At 34.1% G+C, this 21,001-nt stretch overlaps 6 protein-coding genes and 1 long non-coding RNA gene across 8 annotated transcripts; 1 reads left to right on the top strand and 6 right to left on the bottom strand.

The window, feature by feature from the left end:
* Positions 1–1,658: 1,658 nt before the first annotated feature.
* Positions 1,659–3,219, bottom strand: LOC108835437 (tapetal oleosin GRP-19-like). Its single transcript, XM_018608690.2, has 2 exons — positions 2,923–3,219; positions 1,659–1,735 (listed from the first exon to the last, which is right to left on the bottom strand). Exons 1-2 carry the CDS (start codon positions 3,156–3,158, stop codon positions 1,705–1,707), a joined length of 267 nt encoding a protein of 88 aa, XP_018464192.2. The 5' UTR covers positions 3,159–3,219; the 3' UTR covers positions 1,659–1,704.
* A 1,308-nt stretch (positions 3,220–4,527) lies between these two features.
* On the bottom strand, positions 4,528–5,412 carry LOC130509565 (oleosin-B1-like). Its single transcript, XM_057005710.1, has 2 exons — positions 5,067–5,412; positions 4,528–4,759 (listed from the first exon to the last, which is right to left on the bottom strand). The coding sequence occupies exons 1-2, from the start codon at positions 5,342–5,344 to the stop codon at positions 4,741–4,743; spliced, it is 297 nt and encodes a 98-aa protein (XP_056861690.1). The 5' UTR covers positions 5,345–5,412; the 3' UTR covers positions 4,528–4,740.
* A 2,014-nt stretch (positions 5,413–7,426) lies between these two features.
* On the bottom strand, positions 7,427–9,724 carry LOC108835095 (oleosin-B1-like). Of its 2 annotated transcripts, XM_057005501.1 has the most exons (3): positions 9,361–9,724; positions 8,033–8,085; positions 7,427–7,732 (listed from the first exon to the last, which is right to left on the bottom strand). In XM_057005501.1, the coding sequence occupies exons 1-2, from the start codon at positions 9,636–9,638 to the stop codon at positions 8,046–8,048; spliced, it is 318 nt and encodes a 105-aa protein (XP_056861481.1). In that variant the 5' UTR covers positions 9,639–9,724; the 3' UTR covers positions 7,427–7,732; positions 8,033–8,045. The 2 variants fall into 2 exon arrangements, with proteins under 2 accessions (XP_056861481.1, XP_056861482.1); XM_057005502.1 differs by lacking the exon at positions 8,033–8,085.
* A 1,822-nt stretch (positions 9,725–11,546) lies between these two features.
* LOC130509468 (uncharacterized) lies at positions 11,547–12,750 on the bottom strand. Its single transcript, XR_008943486.1, has 3 exons — positions 12,367–12,750; positions 11,880–12,292; positions 11,547–11,790 (listed from the first exon to the last, which is right to left on the bottom strand). It is a non-coding gene; the product is annotated as an uncharacterized LOC130509468 (long non-coding RNA).
* Positions 12,751–13,768: 1,018 nt separating this feature from the next.
* Positions 13,769–15,256, top strand: LOC108846983 (F-box protein At5g07610). Its single transcript, XM_018620157.2, has one exon. It carries the CDS (start codon positions 13,955–13,957, stop codon positions 15,254–15,256), a length of 1,302 nt encoding a protein of 433 aa, XP_018475659.2. The 5' UTR covers positions 13,769–13,954.
* LOC108846984 (putative kinase-like protein TMKL1) lies at positions 15,246–17,074 on the bottom strand. The gene is made up of 2 exons (XM_018620158.2): positions 16,364–17,074; positions 15,246–15,763 (listed from the first exon to the last, which is right to left on the bottom strand). The coding sequence occupies exons 1-2, from the start codon at positions 16,860–16,862 to the stop codon at positions 15,246–15,248; spliced, it is 1,017 nt and encodes a 338-aa protein (XP_018475660.2). The 5' UTR covers positions 16,863–17,074.
* A 1,701-nt stretch (positions 17,075–18,775) lies between these two features.
* LOC108846135 (nucleolin 1-like) lies at positions 18,776–20,147 on the bottom strand. The gene is made up of 6 exons (XM_018619355.2): positions 20,005–20,147; positions 19,782–19,922; positions 19,520–19,694; positions 19,323–19,442; positions 19,080–19,237; positions 18,776–18,992 (listed from the first exon to the last, which is right to left on the bottom strand). The coding sequence occupies exons 3-6, from the start codon at positions 19,621–19,623 to the stop codon at positions 18,934–18,936; spliced, it is 441 nt and encodes a 146-aa protein (XP_018474857.2). The 5' UTR covers positions 19,624–19,694; positions 19,782–19,922; positions 20,005–20,147; the 3' UTR covers positions 18,776–18,933.
* Positions 20,148–21,001: the final 854 nt, after the last annotated feature.

Raw genomic sequence — 21,001 nt, 5'->3', positions numbered from 1 at the left:
AAATCAAATTAAATCGTAAAATCATTAGTTTCTTATATATATTTACAGATTTTATAAACATTATTTAATTTTAATTTTTGACAATTCTGAAATTTTACATATTTATTTAATATATTTAATTAAAATAAATAGATAGAAAAATCTACCTAAGATTATAATTTTAAATATATACATGCACATTCTTAAATATAATTCAAAATAAACAAAATTGGTTTTATCTTAATTTTAATGTTCAGTTAAATCAAATTTATATTAAAATATTGATAAGAAAAAAGAAAATTTATAATATTAATAAAAAATAAATATTATTTATATTTATCTTTTAAAAAATATTTCAAAATTCTTTTACTGCACATGGTGCAGGAAAACACCTAGTTATCTATATTTACCTTGTATTTGACCTAAAAGCCTAGCAGGAGTCGTAAAATGAAAATTTAGAGTGATGGGATAAATAAATAAGTCGAGCAATTCTGATTGTTTTAAACAATTGAACTATGGTGTGAGATGTGAGCGTGTATGGGAAGATGATGAAGGTCCTGTGAGAGAGAGTATAGGAATTAGGAACCGAACTGCGCATGAGCCGATTGATTTTGACAGCATCTTCGTATTATTCCTGCTTCTAGATGACCTATAAATATCAAATTTTAGCTTAATTTTTTGATGAAGCTAAAATTTTAGACGATGATATATATATATATAGGTCATATGAAAGCAGAAATTTTTTTTGCTAGGACAAAGAAATATTATTATAATAGTTTCTTTTTGTAAAAGAATATAATAGAGTTTATCATAGCAATTCAAAGAAATGTTATTAGCATAGAGAAAACGTCTCTGAACGAAGAAGGTGTATGTTTTTTTTGGGTGTCTGTTGGTCTAGTCTTATGAAAGGCGCCATTTAAAAATGTTAGTCTAGTCTATGTGAGTGTGTGTTATTCCTTTATTACTCGAGTTTTTGAATAACTCAATAATACAATGTTCAGCTAAGTTTTGGAGTAAATGTGTTCTATCAATGTTCAACTAGTTTTGAATGAGCGCAAAGTTATTGTCGCTTTCCCAATTGAAAATTCATTAAAAGGCAGGTTTCTCGGTTTATCCGCTAATCACTATTACTACAAGTCTACAACCCAAGATAATCAGAAGAATCTCAATCAAGCATCATGTTAAGCTGAATCTCAATCAGTAAATTGGTCTTAATTTGTTTGATTCCCTAAACTTCTTTTTTATCATTTTTGACTTTTGAGGGGTTGTTTAGAATACCTCTGCTTCTTGTAGCTACTTTTGGTCCATTGATCAACGATATTCACATTACTTTTCCAAAAAAAAGAGTCGGATGAAACTATATAGTCTCATACGTTAGAAACAAGCATATGCTTGGCCAGTTAATCTGAGTCTTAATTGCTTTATTCGAATGACTCAATAATACAACTTGAAAACAATCATCTTTATATGGTAATCTCAATGATATCACTTCATTCTCTTAAAATATACACCCAATCGAGTATATTTATTGTAATTTCCTAACACGATATACATCAAGAGAACATTATCTGAAACATCCGCATATAATCAGGTGTTTTGTTGAAGAGACGATGGTTAAACTTTGGTTTTATTTAAAAGTATCATGAAGTTCCTCTAAAGTACGAAAGACCTACTTATCATTTTTCATCCTCTTTTTTTGCCCTTCCGTAGTTGGATTTTTCGGGGTTAATCCTTGAATTTTTGGCGGGTTATTTTCCTGCACACAGTTAAACATTTAAACAAAATATTTTTACGTTCAGAAACTAACGTAGAAGGCAACAGTTAATGAAGCTGTTCCATCAACTATTACAATCGTTGAGACGGTACCAAAGTATACCCACTTCTTATTATGACCAAATTAGCTCAGAAACTCTGGTAACGAACGAACGAAGCTTACATCACTACTACCACGAGCATCTAAAGTTGGCTATGCAGTACTATGTAATCAAGATTGGTTTTATTAGTTACTTAAAATGCCACATGATAGGATGTTAGAGCACCATTAACGCACAGAAACCCTTAATGGGTTTCTTTAATTTTTTTTTTTTTTGGATTTAAAAAAAAACGAAAAAAAAAATGCATCAATTGTGGGTCACCACGTGTCGTGGGGCCCACGAAATAATCAAAGAAACTCAGAAAACAAGTTTCTCTCTCGGCAACTTTCTTTCTCTTTTTCTTCTTTTTGGTGGGCCATCCCTCTCCTAAAAACCCTGCAATAAAGGTGCTCTTAACGCGCAGCTAGGAAACCACCTACGTTGATACTTGTTGATGTAATTATATTTATAGCCAAGCATATAAATAAGTTTCCACGTAGATGCATATGCTTAACCATTGTTCAAGAAATCTCTAGACAGTAATTAAGCGTTCTATAGAGTACTAGCAATTAGGCGGATAATTCGGAGTTTAGGTAACATTGACGAATTATTGATATATTTATATATATTTTATGTTTATATGAAATATTTTAGTTTTTAATAGTTTAATTATAAAATTAGTATTATAGTCTAGGTAACATTGACGAATTATTGATATATTTATATATATTTTACGTTTATATGAAATATTTTAGTTTTTAATAGTTTAGTTATAAAATTATTATTATGAATTCTCAAAACTAATATACAACACAAACAAAATTAGACAATTTTGTGGATTTATACTAACACTATTACTTAATTTAACTTATTTAGATTGATTTACATTGATTTTAACCAATTTATAACAATTTAAATCTAACTTGAATTGTATAAATTGGATTTAAAAAAAAATCGTAAAAATCGTTTTGGCCTAAGCCGCCTATACCATTTTTGGAACTTTGTGCTTAACGCCTCATATATATAACAAAAAAAAACTATAAATAAACCAAATTGTGAGTGATTTCAATGAAGTTATTGTTTAATTTACTTGAAGAGCCACATGAAGATGGTGACAGCCATGGCACCGATCGAGCCGGAGGCCGTGAAACCCGTAGCTAGCAAAGCGGTGGCTATAGTTGCTGGCACGAGAATCGGGCTGAAAAGGACAAAAAGCGGCGTGGTTATGGCTAATCCCACGGCTGAGCCGCCAAGGGTTATACCGGCGAGTACCAAGAGAGCTAATGCAGCCCCAGCGGTGATAGCCGCCTGAATAATCTCAAACATCTTTTGATAACCGGCGGAGATTTGTGATTGAATGGTTATGGTTTGTTGGTGGGAAGATAAGGGGGTTTTATGAGAACTCTGTGGAAGTCTACGTGCACGGTACGGTACACATTCATGCTTACATGCAAAACGAAGTGAGTACTAATGGAGACACGTTACGTCACGCCACATTTATTATACGCTTTAATCTGTTTGTGTGTTGTATGATCATGTTTATTTGAACTTTCCTTTGTTTTTTTTTGACAACAACCTTTTTCCTTGTTTTCTTTTATTGCCTATACAATAGATAAATGTACTAATTTATAGTGGCTTAGTTTTTGAATGGTATATTTTATGTCTGGAAGACTAGAATTGCAGTCCTCGTCAAACGAAAAAAACATAAGCACCTTACATATAAGTCCCGAATATTAATATAAATTTGGTATCTAATCCCAAGATCTTCCATTAACTAAGAAAAGGGTTACAAAGAAATAGATAGGGCATGTAGAGTAGTCCGCAACTATTTCCTTTTTACACCGAAAAACTATTACAACAGAAATATAAACTCTTTGTAATAAGTATTATTTGTGTTACTTGTGCATATTTCTAGCTACATATTTCGATACGCCGTTGCACAAGTGGCGGATGCCGCTAAACCCGTGACCAACAAAGTAGCAGTAATACCCGCTGATACTAGAACTGACCTGAATATAAGAAATAGCGGCATGGTAGTGATCAATGTCATGGCTGTGCGAGCAATAGGAAGATTATATATGGAGCCGTACGGTAGCACAAAAAATCTGAACGTCGTCTTTGGTTGTCGTGGTCTCACGGGTGTTTGCTTCTTGCAAAGCAACAACTTCAATGGCCATAAGAGAACGAGCAAGCTTGTTTGATCAGCTAAGATGTTGTATTAAATGGGCCACAGCAAAATTTACTTGTAACTTCTAATTATTCCTTGAGGCCTTTAGATTGTCTCATTTGATAGCTTGATTATCAGGTACAGCACCAGAAAAAGGATGGTTAAAAATACAAACAGATGATCTGAACTTTTGCAGAAAAGGACAAAAAACAGTTCTCATGCTTTTTAACTTTTTAAACTAAACAAAACGTGAATGGCAATAAAATTTACAAAAAATCTCAAGTGCAGGACATCTGTTTTTGTACTGCTATTCTATTCACTCACTTAAATGATAAAATGGATACGTTTTAAAAACAAGTTGTTATGTTGGATACCTACATTGCACTAAATCTTAAGATATTGGAGTAAAGGTAAATACCGATGCTATTTCGTTTTCAAAATGATATACTATTTTTTTCTTTTCAAAATGATATACTATTAGATATCATATACAATACTTGTATAGTTTTAGAGAGTATATTATAGCAGTAGATAACAAAAACACATACATTTTTTCATTATTGTGTACCACGACATACATGCATTTAATAAGATGCTATTTGAAAACTTCACTTCCATCCCCACGTAATAATTATTACTAGAAAAAGATTGGGTTAACTAGATTTAATTTTTTGATCAAAAAAAAAACTAGATTTAATTTGTAATCTATAATAAAAATTAAGAACCATTATACAGTATGACTCACGGCCGCCTAGAGAACCTGAAACAAAATAAAAATTAAGAACCATTATTTTTATCACAAAAATATACAATTTGTTTAAATATATAAATAGCAATCTACCAATAAAACATATATTATTGAGAACATCATTAAAACTGAATTTGCACCTCAAGTAAAAAAGCATAAAACTTAAAAATACATTTGTCAAAAAAGTGTGAAACACGCTGGTCAGTAAATTTGAAATAGGTTGCATTCAAAATCATTAATTGTGCGTTAATCAATCTAGTATTCTCCTACCTATATTAAATTTTGTATAAATAGATAGTCTTTTGTTAGTGTTAAATACTTGTAGAGCCACGAGATGATGCTGAGGGCCGTCAAACTGGAGCCGCCCGAGACGGCTAAACCCATAGCTAGCAAACCAGTGGTAATACCTGCTGGTACGAGAACCGGACTAAATACGACGAATAGCGGCATAGTGGCGATAAATGCCAAGGATGTCCCAGAGAGGGATAAACCGGCGAGAATCAAGAGGAATATTGCAGCCTTTGTAGCTAAAATGGCCGTTAATATACCCTTAAACGTCGGCTTTGAATGTTTCTCGTGTTTTTTCAGCAACCCCATTCTCACTATTTTGAATGGCTAGAAGAGAGAGAATTTTCTTCTTTGATACCCGATGGTTGTGGGAATTTATGAAGAAGCTGGGATTCATATGTAAAGAAAGTGGTGTGGTCTACGTGCACGGTACATGCTCATCCCACACGAAACGATGCAGGTGATGAACGTTGAGCTCTACGTTAAGTCAATGCCTTTTCTTTTCGTTTGTTATTTTTGTTGGGTTGTCACACTTTTTTGCCTCTTTTTCGTTTTTTCTTTGGTAACTAATACATATGCTTCAATTATCATACGAACAAAAGTGATTTTAAAAAGAGGAGATGGGATTTGTATCAATTCTACAACCATTACTAAATCAATAGACGTTATGACTAGTTTGCTACGGATGCTAATTGTGGATATTTTTTTTTTTCACATATGCCTCAACTATCATACGAACAAAAGTGATTTTAAAAAGAGGAGATGGGATTTGTATCAATTCTACAACCATTACTAACTCAACTGTCGATATAAAATGAAAGTAAATGTCTTTCAAGGTAAAAGATATCAATCCCCAGTTCGTAACTCAAAAAATAGTTTGTATAAGATAGTGGTGTAAGCCAAAGATGGACTCTCATTTCAGGTATTCAAATAAACCGTAAGATATGTCCATATCCGTGTGGCCATAAAGTTTGATGTAAAGTTTATTAGAAGATCCAAATGAAAGCCCATTTTATATCTTGTGAGAAGTCCATTAGCCCATGTAACTAGGGTTTTTCACATGAGTTCACATATAAATAGTCATGCTATGTAATGAAAACCTTAGCTTTGGAATATCAAATATAATCTCATAAATCTCTTTGTTCTTGGTGACAAACTCAATCTCTTCCCGTTTCTTTACTTTCTTAGTTATCAATAAAGCTTTAATAAGCTACTTCTATCTTTCAATAAAGATTCAATCTTGCTTAGTTTACAAATGTTATCAAAGTTTGATGTAGTAGGTGTCCTCGTACTCGGATTGCTTAGCAATCCCAAAGCTCGCCTACCACTAGAACACTAGTTGTGGTTAAGATAGTCTATTTTACCTTGGATGTTTTCTTCTCTTGGCTCATAAAATTTTATTGCTTAACATTCTTCATGTCATTGATGATAAAAATCGATCATAGGTTCGTCAGTACGTTGCGTAACGTGCTGGTATTGAGCAGTTACCTACAATTTCGTTAATAGTCTGCCGATACATGCCCCTTTTTACATATATATTTTGTAAAAGAAAATCCGTTGTTTTGTATTTCAGTTTTTTCTCGGATTATTATATATATTTTATAGGACATAGATTATGGATGGATTATCTTGTATGAATGTAAAATAAAAGTGAATGATTAATTTGCTGGTAATCTTTCTACCTTTAACCTTTTAATTCTACTTTATTTAACCCGTGAGGCCCCACATAAACTAGTCTCAACCCGCACTGTGACATAGATCATAATATAGTCTATATCCGTGTTAGTTGTACATAATTCGATACGCGTCGCACAAGTAGCAGAGGCCGCTAAACCCGTAACCAACAAAGTAGCGGTAATCCCCGCTGATACTAAAACTGAACTGAATATAAGAAATAGCGGCAAAAGGTGGCGCTCAATGCCATGGCTGTGCGAGCAATAGGAAGATTATATATTGAGGGCGTAGCACAAACACTCTGAATGTCGTCTTTGGGTGTCGTCTCATGGGTGCCTGCTTCTTGCAAAACAACAACTTCAACGAGAACGAGCAAGCTTGTTTGATCAGCTAAGATGTTGTATTGGGCCACAGCCAAATTTACTTGTAACTTCTAATGGTTCCTTGAGGCCTTTAGATTGTGTCATTTGATAGCTTGGTAAATAACAAGAACTTGAATGATAAAGTGGATACGTTTTTTTTTCCTTCTTAAAGTTGATATGTTGCCAAAAGTTGGATAACTACATTTGCGCTAAAAGTTCAAAATATTGGTCTAAAGGTAAGAATCAATGACATTATTTCGTTTTCAAAATGACATACTATTAGATATCATATACAATACTTTTGGACTAAACCATATACAACACTTGTATATTTAGAGAGTAGAGTATGGCTGTAGATAACGAAAACGCATACATTTATAATTATTGTGTACCACGACATACACTAATAAGATGCTATTTGAAAACTTTAGTTCCATCCCCAAGTAAGAATTATTATTTTGAAAATGCCACGTAATAATTACTACTAAGAAAAGTCGGGTTAACTAGATTTTTTTATGTTTGACCACAAAAGGTCGTTCGGGTTAACTAGATTTAATTTGTGAAATTATAATAACAACTATATATCAATTTTTCATATCATCATTTGTCTATGCCACCTTCTTTTCATTTATTCAGTGCGACCAACGGCCGCCTGGAGAACCTGAAACAAAATAAAAATTAATTAAGAACTATTACTTTTATCATATAAATATTAAAGTTATTTATATAAAATATATTAACTTACCAAAAAAACATAAATTATTGATAATTTCATTAAAACTGTGTTTGCACCTTAAGTAGAAAAGGATAAAATTTCAAAATACACTTGTCAAAAGTGTGAAACACGTTGGTCAATAAAATTTTAGTTTATTTGTTTATATATTTTTACTTGATTGGATTTTTTATCTGATCCAAATCACAAATTTATATAGTCTACAAAAATTTGGGAGTCAAAGAATACCTCTGACGAACGTTTAACCCGAAATTTTTGACAGCTCCTTAACCGTTAATTTCCTACATATAATTTGAGCAAGTCTCTTTGTCAAAAATATATTGTGGTATCAATTCTTAATAGTCGCATCTCAAAACTGTTCACTACCAAGGAACTCTATGATTCTTTTGTAATGTTGTATGTCATGTTCGAAAACGCGGTCAAAACGACCAATTCAACGGTGGTAGAACACTCAAGCGTGGCGATTCCATCAAACTCGACCAGAACATTCCAAATAATTCAAGTTTTTATTCGTTTAAATATCTAAAACTGAATGATAAGTAAGGGGCACTTATTGAAAAAGATGTATAAACTATTAAGTGAATTATATTTAGCATGTTCAATTGCAACTATTACCCTTTAGTTTTATTTTAATTAATATTATTATTCCAGTTTGTTTTTGGAAAATATAAGATATCTAAAATATAAATATCTTATTTTAAATATTATTTGAAAATCAATTGTATATGAAATATATCACTTTATTAAATAGAATTTTAGTTTATTATAAAATAACTGGAGTTTTAGTAATTAATCTTTGATAAATAAATCATTAAAATTTTGCAATCAATAACTATAATCTTATTTGTAATCATAAATTAAAGACTAAAATTGAAAATGATTGCAATATGAATGTAGTTTGATAAATAATTAAATGTAAAAGTTTTTAAGGAACAATGTAACATGATATTTTTTTCTATAAATTAATTACTTTTACGCTATAATTAAGTTATTACGAAATTAAAATATCAAACAATATATAACTAGAAATAAAAATCATAGTTGTTATTTGATCATAAAATTACAAATTTGATTCGTTTTCAACTCTAGCCGGATCAATATTTCAGTTTATTTCTCCTAATTTTAATCCATAACAACATATATCAAATGTAAAACGAAGAAAATAACTAAATAAAATTTAAATTAATTATATTTTTGTCTGACTATACTGTATAACCCAAAAAAACTGAATTTCACTTTAGTGAAATTGCTCAATAAACCAATTAGAATTATTATGACTAAAATTATATGTCAGATAAAGAAATCAATATTAAATTATGTAAGATATTATTCTAAATATTTTTATACATAATAATTTATAACACATCTTAAGATTTTTTTTAACAAATGAAAACGAAATCCAATTATTATGATTTATTTATTTTATGAATATCCATATGTGTTCATATATTTTCAAAATATTATTGGTTATTTTTTTTTAGTTTTAATTATTGGTTATGTTTGCTAATGCAATTCATAATCTATTAAATAGATAGTCTTTTGTTAGTGTTAAATACTTGTAGAGCCACGAGATGATGCTGAGGGCCGTCAAACCGGAGCCACCCGAGGCGGCTAATCCCGTAGCTAGCAAACCAGTGGTAATACCGGCTGGTACGAGAACCGGACTGAATACGACAAATAGCGGCATAATGGCAATAAATGCCACGGCTGTGCCAGCGAGGGATAAACCGGCGAGCAACAAGAGGAACATTGCGGCTATGGTAGCTAAAATGGCCGTCAAGATACCCTTAAACGTCGGCTTTGAATGTTTCTCGTGTTTTTTCAACAACCCCATTCTCACTATTTTGAATGGCTAGAAGAGAGAGGGAGAGAACCTGCTTCTTTGATACCCGATGGTTGTGGGAATTTATGAAGAAGCTGGGATTCATATGTAAAGAAAGTGGTGAGGTCTACGTGCACGGTATATGCTAATCCCACACGACACAATGCAGGGGATGAACGTTGAGCTCTACGTTACGTCAACGCCTTTTCTTTCCGTTTGTTCTTTTTGTTGGGTTGTCGTCACACTTTTTTTGCTTCTTTTTTCGCTTTGTTGTAATTAGCGTTCTAAACTACGTTCTGTGCTAGTGGGACGGTACTTATTTTATAGAGATTTAAACTTAAACTAAGTTTAAATTCTGACCTGCCCTTTATATTTTTTGTTCTAATTTTTTTAAAAAATTTATTTTTAATTTTTATGTTTTTCTTTTTATTCATATTTGTATTTTTCTTTGTATCATATTTGTGTAAAATACTTTAAAAGAATTATTAGTTAAACTTTTTGAATTTGTATTGAATTTGTGATGTTACATAATTATACATTTGTACCATAGTTATTTTACACATTAATTTTGTATTTTATTGATTCCTTTTGAACTATTTTAAATTGAAATTTCAAAATATTATTTAAATTATTTTAAAATATTTTGAACTGTATAGAACATGATAAAGAAACACACTGTCAATCATATTGTTACATCCATATTCAAGAATAGGATTACTTAGCATTAGTTGTTAAAAATATATTAGTCGACTAAATAGACAAATATTAGTCATTTATATTCTTTCAAAAAGAAAATGTTTGTCATTTATTTCTAGTACACTCTCACACATTACGTAGTACTGTCTCTGAGAATTTTGGAATAAAAAGGAGGTTACAAAATATATTTCTGGAATAAAAAAAGAGGTTACAAAATATATATATATTAGTAAGTGGTAGTGATACATTAAATACAAAACAATACTTGGGTTCACCCCTGAGGTAAATTTATGAATTCACCTCTTTCCTTATTTCAATTATATTGCCATAAATAATAATGTCAAATAAATAAATAAATTATAAATTACAAAAAAGTAAACTTTAAATCATAAACTCTAAATTCGAACCCTAAACCCAAATCTTAGATTTTTAATTTTAAACCATACCCTAAACCCAAACCTATACCCTAAACCCAAACCTATACCCTAGATCTTAAATCTAAATTTAAATCCTAAACCCTAAACTCAAACCATAAACCCTAAACCCAAACTCTAAACCCTAAACCCAAACTCTAAACGCTAAATCCTAAACCTTAAACCCAAAATTTAAATCATAAACCCAAATTTTTCAGATACCTTTGGGTTAATGATCATCAAATGTATTTTCAAATACATTTTAGTGTATAGAGTTCGGGTTTATGGTTTACAGTTTGGGTTTAAGGTTTAGGATTTAGGGTTTAGAGTTTGGGTTTAGGGTTTAGAGTTTGGGTTTAGGGTTTATGGTTTGGGTTTAGGGTCTAGGATTTAAATTTAGATTTAGGATTTAGGGTATATAGTTTGGGTTTAGGGTATATGTTTGGATTTAGGGTTTTGGGTTTGGTTTAAAATTTAAAATCTAAAATTTGGATTTAGGATTTGAATTTAGAGTTTATGATTTAAAATTTACTTTTTTGTAATTTATAATTTATTTATAATGTGATATTAATGTTTATGGCAATTTGATTGAAATAAGGAAAGAGGTGAATTTATAAGTTCACCTCAGGGGTGAACCTAAGTATTTTTCTTATATACAGCGGTTTATAAATTGGATCCAATAGCAAAAGAATTAGTATGCCAAGTAGTGATAGAGGCAAAGAATAAGAGTGATCTTGTATAAATAGTATTGATATAATCATATAACCGATAAATCAAATTTTTAAAAGAATACTTTATTTTGCACATGAAATTCATTAAAAACCGTATTTTTTCGAAAGTTCATTATACACAATTTTTTTTTTATCATACACAAATCAATAAAAACAGATTTAGTTACGAGTGTTTAATCTTTAAAACATATTTACTCAAAATTACAATATAACAATGTACTACAATATTATAGTTCTGTTTGGTTTACTTAGTTATGCCTATATCTGGTACCCAGTTACTTCAGGGATATACTCCACAAAAACTGGTTACGCCTCAGCTGCTTCCTGCAAAGACAACAATCGAGGTGTGAGAGATCCTGCAGCCCCTGACGTTTTCAATTGGTACAAAGAGATATGGGTGAGACCGTACTCACCAAAAATTAAGGTCTTCACATGGTCTATTATCCAGAACGTCATCCCTGTTGGAGAGGCCTTACTCAGACGAGGAGTCTCCCTGAAAGCAAAGTGTATCAGGTGTGGAGAACTGGAAACAATAAACCATATTTTCTTTACATGTACCTTTGCTCAACAGGCTTGGCAATGTATTGATACGCAACCTGCAATTCACCTAGTTGCTGCGTCCACCTTCCAAGAGACTCTGCTACACTTCCGGAAGTATGTATGTCTTCCACCCTATGGAATCCCTTCAAACTTCCTCCCTTGGATGTGTTGGTCTCTATGGACGGCAAGGAATCAACTGATCTTCGAGCGCAAAGAATACAGCGCAACAGAGGTGATGTCGCGAGCTCTCAAAACGGCCAGAGAATGGATTCAAGCACAAGGAACTCTGCTAAAGAAACAACCAATCAGCTGCAACAGATCTCAACATCAAACTGAGGATTCTGACTGCAATGAGCTTACCCTTTGTTTCACAGATGCGGCATGGGACAAGAACACCAATAAAGCGGACTTAGCTTGGCATTTCAGTGACCGATCAACCTCCATGGAAGGCCAAAACGCGCTTGCATAGGATCATGTAAGCTCAGCTCTAATGGCGGAAGCCCTAGCGGTTCGATCAGCCCTCCAATCGGCGATCCTTCGAGACATCCAAAAGCTCAGGATCCACTCCGATAACCTAACACTCATCAGAGTGATCAATGGCGAGACTCAAGACAAGGAGATTCACGGCGTCGCCTTCGACATCGGGCATCTCTCTGCTCTCTTCGCCTCTATTTCCTTTTTTCATATTCCTCGGGCTCAAAATGTTAGGGCCGACTCTCTAGCAAAAACCACTCTTAAGGCTTTTATTTCTACTGCTTGTAATGGGTCCCTTCTGAGCTAAAACTCTTTTCTACTCTTAATGAATCTACCATTGACAAAAAAAAAAGTTATAACAATGTACTACAAAAAATAGATTTAGCTACGAGTGTTTTGACCTTTGATAAGAGTTTAGTTAATTTGGTTGTGTGCAATGTGTTAATAATGGTTAGTTTTAATTAGCGCTTGTGTCTGAATGGGATATTACAAATGTTAATCCGTTTTTTTTTGTCACGAGATGCTCATCCGATTTGTAGACATCCTTTATTTACATATATGCTTCAATTATCATACGAAAAAAGAGAAAGAAGCTACAGAGTCCGGAGACTTGAGAGAGAGATGCACAACTTACGTATGGCATTCACTGCCATTATAGCAACTCCTTATTTTGGGTTAGGCTTGTCCAAGGGAGGTTTCCGGAAAGGAAAAGGTACCTGGCACTTATAATTAATATAGCCTTCTGAAGCATCTGACCACAGAACCCCAGGGGGAAAAAAATGATTGAAGAATCTTACAGAAGATGTCTCAATCAGAAAAGGACAGGTTTGGAACGATAGTTACCATAATTGCTTGGCATGGAGTTGTCATCCAGCAATAACTCAAACATGTCGAGCTGCAACGGTTCATCGATTTTGATCAAAGAATGGAAAAAGAGACTTACCTTGAAAATAGCATCACAGCAGGAACAGGAGGCACGAACCGTTGACAGGTGTAAGAACTAAGCGAATGTTTTCCATTTAAGGTGATTCAGAACCCGCAGCATCAGGTGTAAGAACTAAAAGTGAACGTACAATTTTCCAAGTGAGGTGATTCTTTCACACCAAGTCCACATTAAAAGAACACCATGCCGTTCGTGTTAAATGTAACAGCACATTATGCCGTTATCGTGTAAGAGTACGATCCTCTATTTGAAAGTTCGGTAATTTCTGTTTAGACAGTTACTTCCCGGGAAAACAACAAAAAGCACACACACACACACACACACAAAAAACAGGACATGAACACAATATTTGAAATAGTCAAAAAGTCAACTAAACCAAGAGAGTACTTGATAAGCAAAATTTTACAATAGCTTCCTCCACAATCTTCTTGGAAAAAAATAAAAATAAAACAGAACACATCTCTTTATAATCTAACATCGAGTCTCTCTCCTCTTCACTCCTATAAACCCTAAAACCAATTCCTACTAAAGATGTCTTCTAGTTCAAGAACAAAAGCTCCAACATCGACGAGAACCCGTAGAAACTACGGTGTCTCCTCTTCGCCTTCCAAGATCGTAGCAGATCTCGACGATGTCTTGCTCCACATCCTCTCCTTTCTCCCAATCAAAGCCCTCATCAAATGCAAACGCGTATCAAAACGCTGGCGTTCTCTCATCACAAACCCTAACTTCTCCAACCGCATCATCACTTCCAAACACCCCCTCCCCATCTCTGGCCTTTACTTACAAGGAACAAGAAGAGAGATAGAATACAGATTCGTCTCTCTCGATAACGATCAGCTTTCCTTACCATCACAGCTTCGGTTTGCAGATCATCCAACTTCGATCATCGTAGTGCAGTCAACCAACGGTCTTCTCCTCTGCAAATGCACTTGTCATCCTAACCATTTCAACCGTAACTACTACGTTTATAATCCCACAACGAAGCAGAAGACTCTCCTCCCTCCGATCACTGACCACGTGTCGCTCTCTCTAGCTTTCGATCCTTCTATATCTCCTCACTATAAAGTCTTTTGCCTCAGAAAAAGCATCTCCTCTGTTTCCTCTGCTTCCTCTGCTTCCTCTGTTTCCCCTGTTTCCTCTGTTTACTCTGTTTCATCTGATCTTTACCATATAGAGGTTTACTCTTCTAACGAAGGACCATGGAGAAGAGTTACTTCGGTTCCTTCTTTCACTCTTCCTCAAACCCTTACCGATCTCAGTAACACCGTCTTCTGGAACGGCGCGGTTCACTGGTTTTGGTTTGGTCCAAACTCGAGAGACTGCCTCTCTTTTGACATCAGTAGAGAAGAAATCAAGACTCTTCCTCTCCCTTATCTTGACTACCAAGACTACGACGAGACACCTGATGTCGGCACCTTGAGTTTTACAGAAGAATCCAGAGGAAACCTTCACTTCATCGAGGTAAACGATCTTGGTTCTTCAGACTTACCGGTCTACGAAATGGAAACAAACAGCTCAACCTGGTCCTTGAAGCATCACGTTGACTTAGAGCCTCTTGCAGCAGCTTTTCCGGAGATCGTCAGAACCGAATATTACACATATAGGAAGATCTATTCGTTCTCCGTCATCGGGTTTGTGAAGGGAGAGACAGATGCGGAGTCATACATAGTGCTTCACATTCCAAAAATGGCTGTTAAGTACAACTTCGTCAGCAAGACTTTCAAGAAGCTTTGCAGCTTTGAACCATCACAAGATGATGATGATGGTGGTGATAACTTTTACGGATTCCGAAGATCTTTTCAGTTCATAGAGTCTCTTGCTAACGTCTAGAACTATAGATGTCTTGGAGTTTACTCAAGACCTGCTTCATGTTTGGTCTAAGAGAAGGCGAAGGAGAGCAACAAGACATTGCAAGCTGAAAGTATTTGAGTACACGTTCTTCTCTCAAATCATCATTACTCGTGAGAATCTCAGGACGGTACAACTTATGATCAAGAATAGCTTCTTTACCAGAGACTAGTTCAAGCATGATCACACCGAGACTATACACATCACTCTCTTTGCACACTTCTTTCATATTTACCAACTCAGGTGCTTTGTATCCCTCGGCTGCAGAGACATCAAGAATCTCTTGCCCTGCCGTCTGGTTTAAGAGCAGATGCAAACCGTAATCAGAGATTCGAGGCTCGAAACTCGAGTTCAGAAGAATATTCTTGGATTTTAAATTGCCGTGGACGATTGGTTTCTGCGTTCCTGTGTGGAGATGATCAAGAGCTTTGGATATTCCAGTTGTGATACTTAAAATGTTGCTCCATTTTATGGATTCATCACCTCCACCTAGCACAATAAAAGTATGTAATGTTTCTTGAGATTCAAGGACTTTTACAAGTTCTGTAATGTTCTTACTGAACTAAACTAATGAAGTGGAAAGTGAAAGACAAACTAAACAAAAGTAGTACCGACAAAAGACAAAGATATATACTAGTATGAGTTGTTTATGCTTTAAAAAAAAAGTTTGAATAAAACAATGAAACATTGAATTAAATGATCCAGCTAATGTGTATGATGATAACACATTCTTTTTCTTTTATATCTCTATGAATATATGTATATATTTCTACATGTCTGAAGCTCAATGTGAAAGTAACATTACCATCATGGAAACTACAAACTGTACACATCAGATCCTTTCATGAGTTTTTTAGAAGTTTCTAACCATTTTTCCCTGGAAAATATAATCTCATGACTCTGTTTGTTAATGAAAAAAAAAAACCAAAAAACAAGAATCTTTAAAGTTAAAATCTTTACTTTCTGTCGGAAAAAAAAATAAAAAAGTTTGATACTTTATAAAAACAGAGTGCTTATAAAAACAAAGTTTGATACTTTATAAAAAAAAATCAAAACTTTCCTGTAAATAAAGAAACAGAGAATGCTTACTTTTGATGAAGTCGGAGAGATTCCCGGAAGAGAAGAAAGGATGAACCATAAGCTTCTCTCCTCTGTTTCCACCGTAGAAACCCAACAGAGGAACCAAGTTCTCGTGTCGAACAAACCCAAGCGTCTGGATGACGTCATTAAACTCCTTAGCATCGCATCTCACTGTACAAACCGGTCGGAGAAACCTGAGAACTCTGACTTTACCGCTACGTTGCAAGGACGCCTTGTACAGAGTCCCGTAGCTTGATTTCCCGATGACTTCTCCCGGAGCATCGAGGATATCGCAGATCGTTAGATCTTCCCCGCCTTGAAACGTCACGAGCAGCTCCTCTGTCTTTGAGGAGAAGGCATGTTTGGTGTGGTCGAGTGACTCGACGTCGTATTGTTCTTGTTCAGTGGATGACTCTTTTCTTCTGAATAAGAAGATGAAGAAGATTATGATTAGTAATGCTGATATAGAGACTCCGAGTAACAATGTTAGGAGATGGTCTTTTCTCATCTCTTGAGGTTTCTTCTTCCTCTAGGAGTAGATGAGAGGTGAGTGATTAGACTTGAGAATAGATTGGAGGAAGTATTTATGAGGAAGGACACGGAAACACTGGGGCTGGCAGATGAAAGCAGTAAGAAAGAGTATTTGATAGTGATGGGAGATGACGTTGATGTTGAAGTGCAGATGACAGATCTAGAATAGTAGTATATCTTTTCTTTATTTCCTTTGTATCAATGTTGACTTTTTTATTTGCTTGGCTTTTGTATATATAGCAAATACAGAATCATATTTTCTCAAATTTACTGGACATATTCTCCACCAATTATGGCTTAATAATTCCCAATTTGTTTTTTTCCCCTTACATACGCCATCTTCTACTAGCTCTGGTTGATATTTTATAGACCATACGTTTTCTCAACTCAAATATTTTCACATCGCTATCTAGTTTTTTTAATTATAAAGGTAATCGTCCCTTAAATCATAGTTAAGTAAAAATGAAGACAAATAACTTTGATTGGTGAAGGTTGCAAACGTAAGTTTTTTCTATAGAATTTATACTGTAGATTTGTTTTTCCTGTAGATGTAGGTTTTATTATTATATAACTATTTCAAATTTTCTAATCACTAGAAACTATCAAAAAGTTGATTTTCAGAGCTAATATAATTCTTCTTTACAGTATAACTTTAAAAAAAATTTACTAAAACATGACTAGTAGTACACTATTGTGGCTGTGAAAAAAAATGGTGAAGAAAACACTCACTCCACTGCACTTACCAATCATCTCTAGGCCGTCGAGTATTAACATGAATACTGAGAAAATTATATGAAAATATTTATCATTACTTTTAAAATAATGTCTAAGTAGCACGTTAGCACTTTCTTCCAAGATAAATAGTAGCGACCGTGGTAATTAATTCTCATCATCTCAAGAAAATAAACGTTGAAAGTAGTGATGATAAATGTAGCGTGGGGGTGCATCTTTGATTGAGGAGCTTTGTCCGGCGAGTTTACGGCAACATCTTAGATCATTGTAGTATTACTGATTCAAAAAAGTAATGTTTCTACTACCTACCTATCTATACATATACTATCGTTATTCAACCAAAATTAGTTACTTAATTATGTTTGCTTAAAACTCTGTATATCCGTAGTTTGTGAATAGGTATATGATTGTGTTTTAGAGTAAATATTAAAAATCAAAGAGTGTTGAGAGTCGACATCCCGATTAAATCTTTTGTTAGGTGTAAAGCTTGTCTAAGTTCCTTTAATTATATGGTTGACACTGGTTCACTCTATTAAACGGCTCCGAGTCACCTATTGTTAGGTCCCACTATCCCCGTCAACATCCCCATGGTTCTACAAGAAACCCACATCATCATTTGAAACGGTTTACCACCAATGATTGTGGTGGAAAACATAATAGTACAGTCACGAAACTGCGGTTAGATTTGATGCTGGCGTATAAAAATATCAACTACTTTAATTCAAAGTGGAATATACAAGTTTTCTGCAGCAATACATTTTGACTTAAGACTTACCTTGTGGGAACAAATAGTATATGCTAATAGTAAATACACGGCCCAAAATAACAATGTACCAAAAAGGAGATTTATCGAGATTGCTACTTGGGTCGGCAATTTCATTACCAATGTGATACAAGTGATTCACACACCCTGATAAAAAGAATAAAAAGTACATTAAAAACTATGAAATGGCCGATTTTGTTGGAGTATCACTTATCAGTGCACAGTAGTAAGGATCCATGAGATGGATGGCCTTCACATTTTTGCGATTTAAAGACAACATAATAACATCTTAGTTTTTTTTTTTACAATTTTGAAAGTTGTAAAAGAACATCGGAATAAAACTATTTCGACTCAATCATATATTAGACGAGATTTAGAGGATGGCCACTCTGATCTGAAACTGTAATCATACTGATTATTGAGCTTAATTACATTATCCACATTGAAACAAACATAATAAAGTTGCATTATAATCACAGTTCAAAAGAAAGACTAGTAATAAAAAAAACGAGTAACACTAGGTTCTGTCTTGGCTTCTTCAGATATTTCTCTTCTACTCTGCCGTCATCTTTTGAGCCATATGTATCTTATGAGCAGCCTCAACACATTCAGCTAAAATAAACCACCAACTCATGAGAATTAGTTTCACTTTTTTTTTAACATCAAGAACCAAGAAACAAATCTATGTAATAATAATACCTGGGACAGTATAGCCAAAAGGAACACTAGGTGGACCGGGTTTTCTTTTAGGTATTGGCAAGGCCTTAACAACTAGTTCCCAACCTCTCATGTTACGTCCACTGAGTTCCACTGCCTTATGTCTTGCGTCCCATCCGAAGAAGTAAATAAGAGCCCGTCTGTAAGAAGAAAGAAACGATTTTCAGCTGGTGGGGAAAAGAAAAAAAGTTAAGCACACAATATTTGAGGATGAAGGTAACAAACCTTTTGAGAACAAAAACATCAGTTATCTCTCCACATGAAGCGAAATGCTTACTCAAAGCCCTCTTGACATCATCCGAAGGAAGGGAAGTGTCATATCCTTCAACGGAAATGCCTTGGCTCCTGCAAGAAGAAGATACTCAAATTGATCGGTAGTGAAACTCAATGTCTAAAATGCATGCATGCATGCATTAACTTACCTGGTTTTCTTAAAGTGTGAAATACTCATAGCAGCCAACTGATCAGTAGTAAACTCAAGGTCTTCGTGCGGTAAAACCTTAACAACTACATTCCATCCCCCCATGTCAGTTCCATCAAGTGCCAAGGCCTTCTCTTCTGCGCCTTCTCCGCTAAGTTGAAAAAAAAGAACATTTGCTGGAGACCAAAAAAAAAAAAGATTCAGCTAGATAGAGCCTAGGAATAAATGAATAAATCACATCTTGTTATTGATATTCCACAAACCTGTCTACAGCATTGGTTACAGGGTCTCGGGGAATGACAAGATTACAGATTCGTCCACATGAACCGAAGTGACTCGTCAAGGCATTCGCAATATCAACCGCAGGAATTGAAGTATCGTATCCCTCTACGGAAATCTTAACCCTAATTAAAGATCAAAGTATATATAATCAAGAACACATATGGAAGATTACAAATCTAACAAAAAAAAAGAGTATCCACTGACCGGCTTCTTTGCTCCTCAAACATACGTTTAGTAGTATCCATAAGATCCAAACGGCGCAAATAAGGAGAATAAAAAAATAGAGTGAGACAAAAGCGATAAGGAGAATAAGATTACTTCGGCGGCGGATTTCATGCTAGTGTACTCGTCCATGGAGAAGATGCGACAACGATGATGATTCTTTTTTTTTTTTAGAGATTTCCTATTTTTTTTTAGGAAATTGAGACCTATAGCCATGAAAAAAAACATAATTGGCAGACTAGCTATTTAACCTAAAGATTCTATACAACTAAAGCATGCTTTCGTAGATAGATTTTTTTATTCTTTTTATACCATGCTTTCGTCGAGTACGGAGCGTAGGGATGTGAACTCAGTATAGAAATTAAACCAATTTTGACACTAGAGTGCACGGATTTAAATATTCATTCTGCAAACACAGTAACCCGATCGTTTCTTTTCAAAAAAACGATAGTGAATGTATAAAAATATTTTTGTCTTACATCCTTAGGCCCATTCTTAACATCTCGTGCATATTAACTTTTCAGTTATATCACTAAAACTGAACCATTCTTAGGCCCATAAATCCTATGGGCCAAATTTGATTGCTTGCCTTACTGGGTTAATGTAGACTGCAGACGTTCAAGACTTGCAAACTAGCTGTGAAATAATTCCTGAACTTCCTTGATCAGTAATTGAGTTGCTGGTTTAGATATGTACCGTGAAGTCTGGCGGTGCTCTATCTAACTCAGGTATAACCCATAAACGTCATTTGGTGCTCCGACACAAAGTAGTTGCGTTGTTTTGCAGATATGTAACATTTGGGCTCTTCGTATTGTTCTCAACCCATATTATTAGTCATGTGGTTTTGCATTTTCGCCTGATTTTCGGTTGATCATCATTTTTGGGAAGTTTATTGTCATATTTCTCCTTACAAGTAATAATATACTTAGAAGTATTAGAAAAAAATATTTGTTAAAAGGAGAATAAAATTAAAATTAAA

Source organism: Raphanus sativus, chromosome 3 (assembly GCF_000801105.2).
Source record: "Raphanus sativus cultivar WK10039 chromosome 3, ASM80110v3, whole genome shotgun sequence".
In the NCBI taxonomy this organism is placed as follows: domain Eukaryota; kingdom Viridiplantae; phylum Streptophyta; class Magnoliopsida; order Brassicales; family Brassicaceae; genus Raphanus; species Raphanus sativus.
Note: the sequence above shows the minus strand (reverse complement) of the source record. Positions and strands in the feature narration are given on the sequence as shown.

What these genes read in the sequence shown, in the direction of transcription:
- LOC108835437 (XM_018608690.2), bottom strand. Translation starts at nt 3,158, where the DNA reads ATGTTTGAGATTATTCAGGCGGCTATCACCGCTGGGGCTGCATTAGCT. An exon ending in ATCTTCATGTGGCTCTTCAA is followed by an intron (nt 1,736 to 2,922) that starts GTAAATTAAACA and finishes AACTGTGTGCAG; the next exon opens with GAAAATAACCCGCCAAAAAT.
- LOC130509565 (XM_057005710.1), bottom strand. Translation starts at nt 5,344, where the DNA reads ATGGGGTTGCTGAAAAAACACGAGAAACATTCAAAGCCGACGTTTAAG.
- LOC108835095 (XM_057005501.1), bottom strand. Translation starts at nt 9,638, where the DNA reads ATGGGGTTGTTGAAAAAACACGAGAAACATTCAAAGCCGACGTTTAAG. An exon ending in ATCATCTCGTGGCTCTACAA is followed by an intron (nt 8,086 to 9,360) that starts GTATTTAACACT and finishes AATTATATGTAG; the next exon opens with GAAATTAACGGTTAAGGAGC.
- LOC108846983 (XM_018620157.2), top strand. Translation starts at nt 13,955, where the DNA reads ATGTCTTCTAGTTCAAGAACAAAAGCTCCAACATCGACGAGAACCCGT.
- LOC108846984 (XM_018620158.2), bottom strand. Translation starts at nt 16,862, where the DNA reads ATGAGAAAAGACCATCTCCTAACATTGTTACTCGGAGTCTCTATATCA. An exon ending in TCTCTCCGACTTCATCAAAA is followed by an intron (nt 15,764 to 16,363) that starts GTAAGCATTCTC and finishes TTATTGTGCTAG; the next exon opens with GTGGAGGTGATGAATCCATA.
- LOC108846135 (XM_018619355.2), bottom strand. Translation starts at nt 19,623, where the DNA reads ATGGGGGGATGGAATGTAGTTGTTAAGGTTTTACCGCACGAAGACCTT. An exon ending in TCACACTTTAAGAAAACCAG is followed by an intron (nt 19,443 to 19,519) that starts GTAAGTTAATGC and finishes TTCTTCTTGCAG; the next exon opens with GAGCCAAGGCATTTCCGTTG. An exon ending in GATGTTTTTGTTCTCAAAAG is followed by an intron (nt 19,238 to 19,322) that starts GTTTGTTACCTT and finishes TTCTTCTTACAG; the next exon opens with ACGGGCTCTTATTTACTTCT.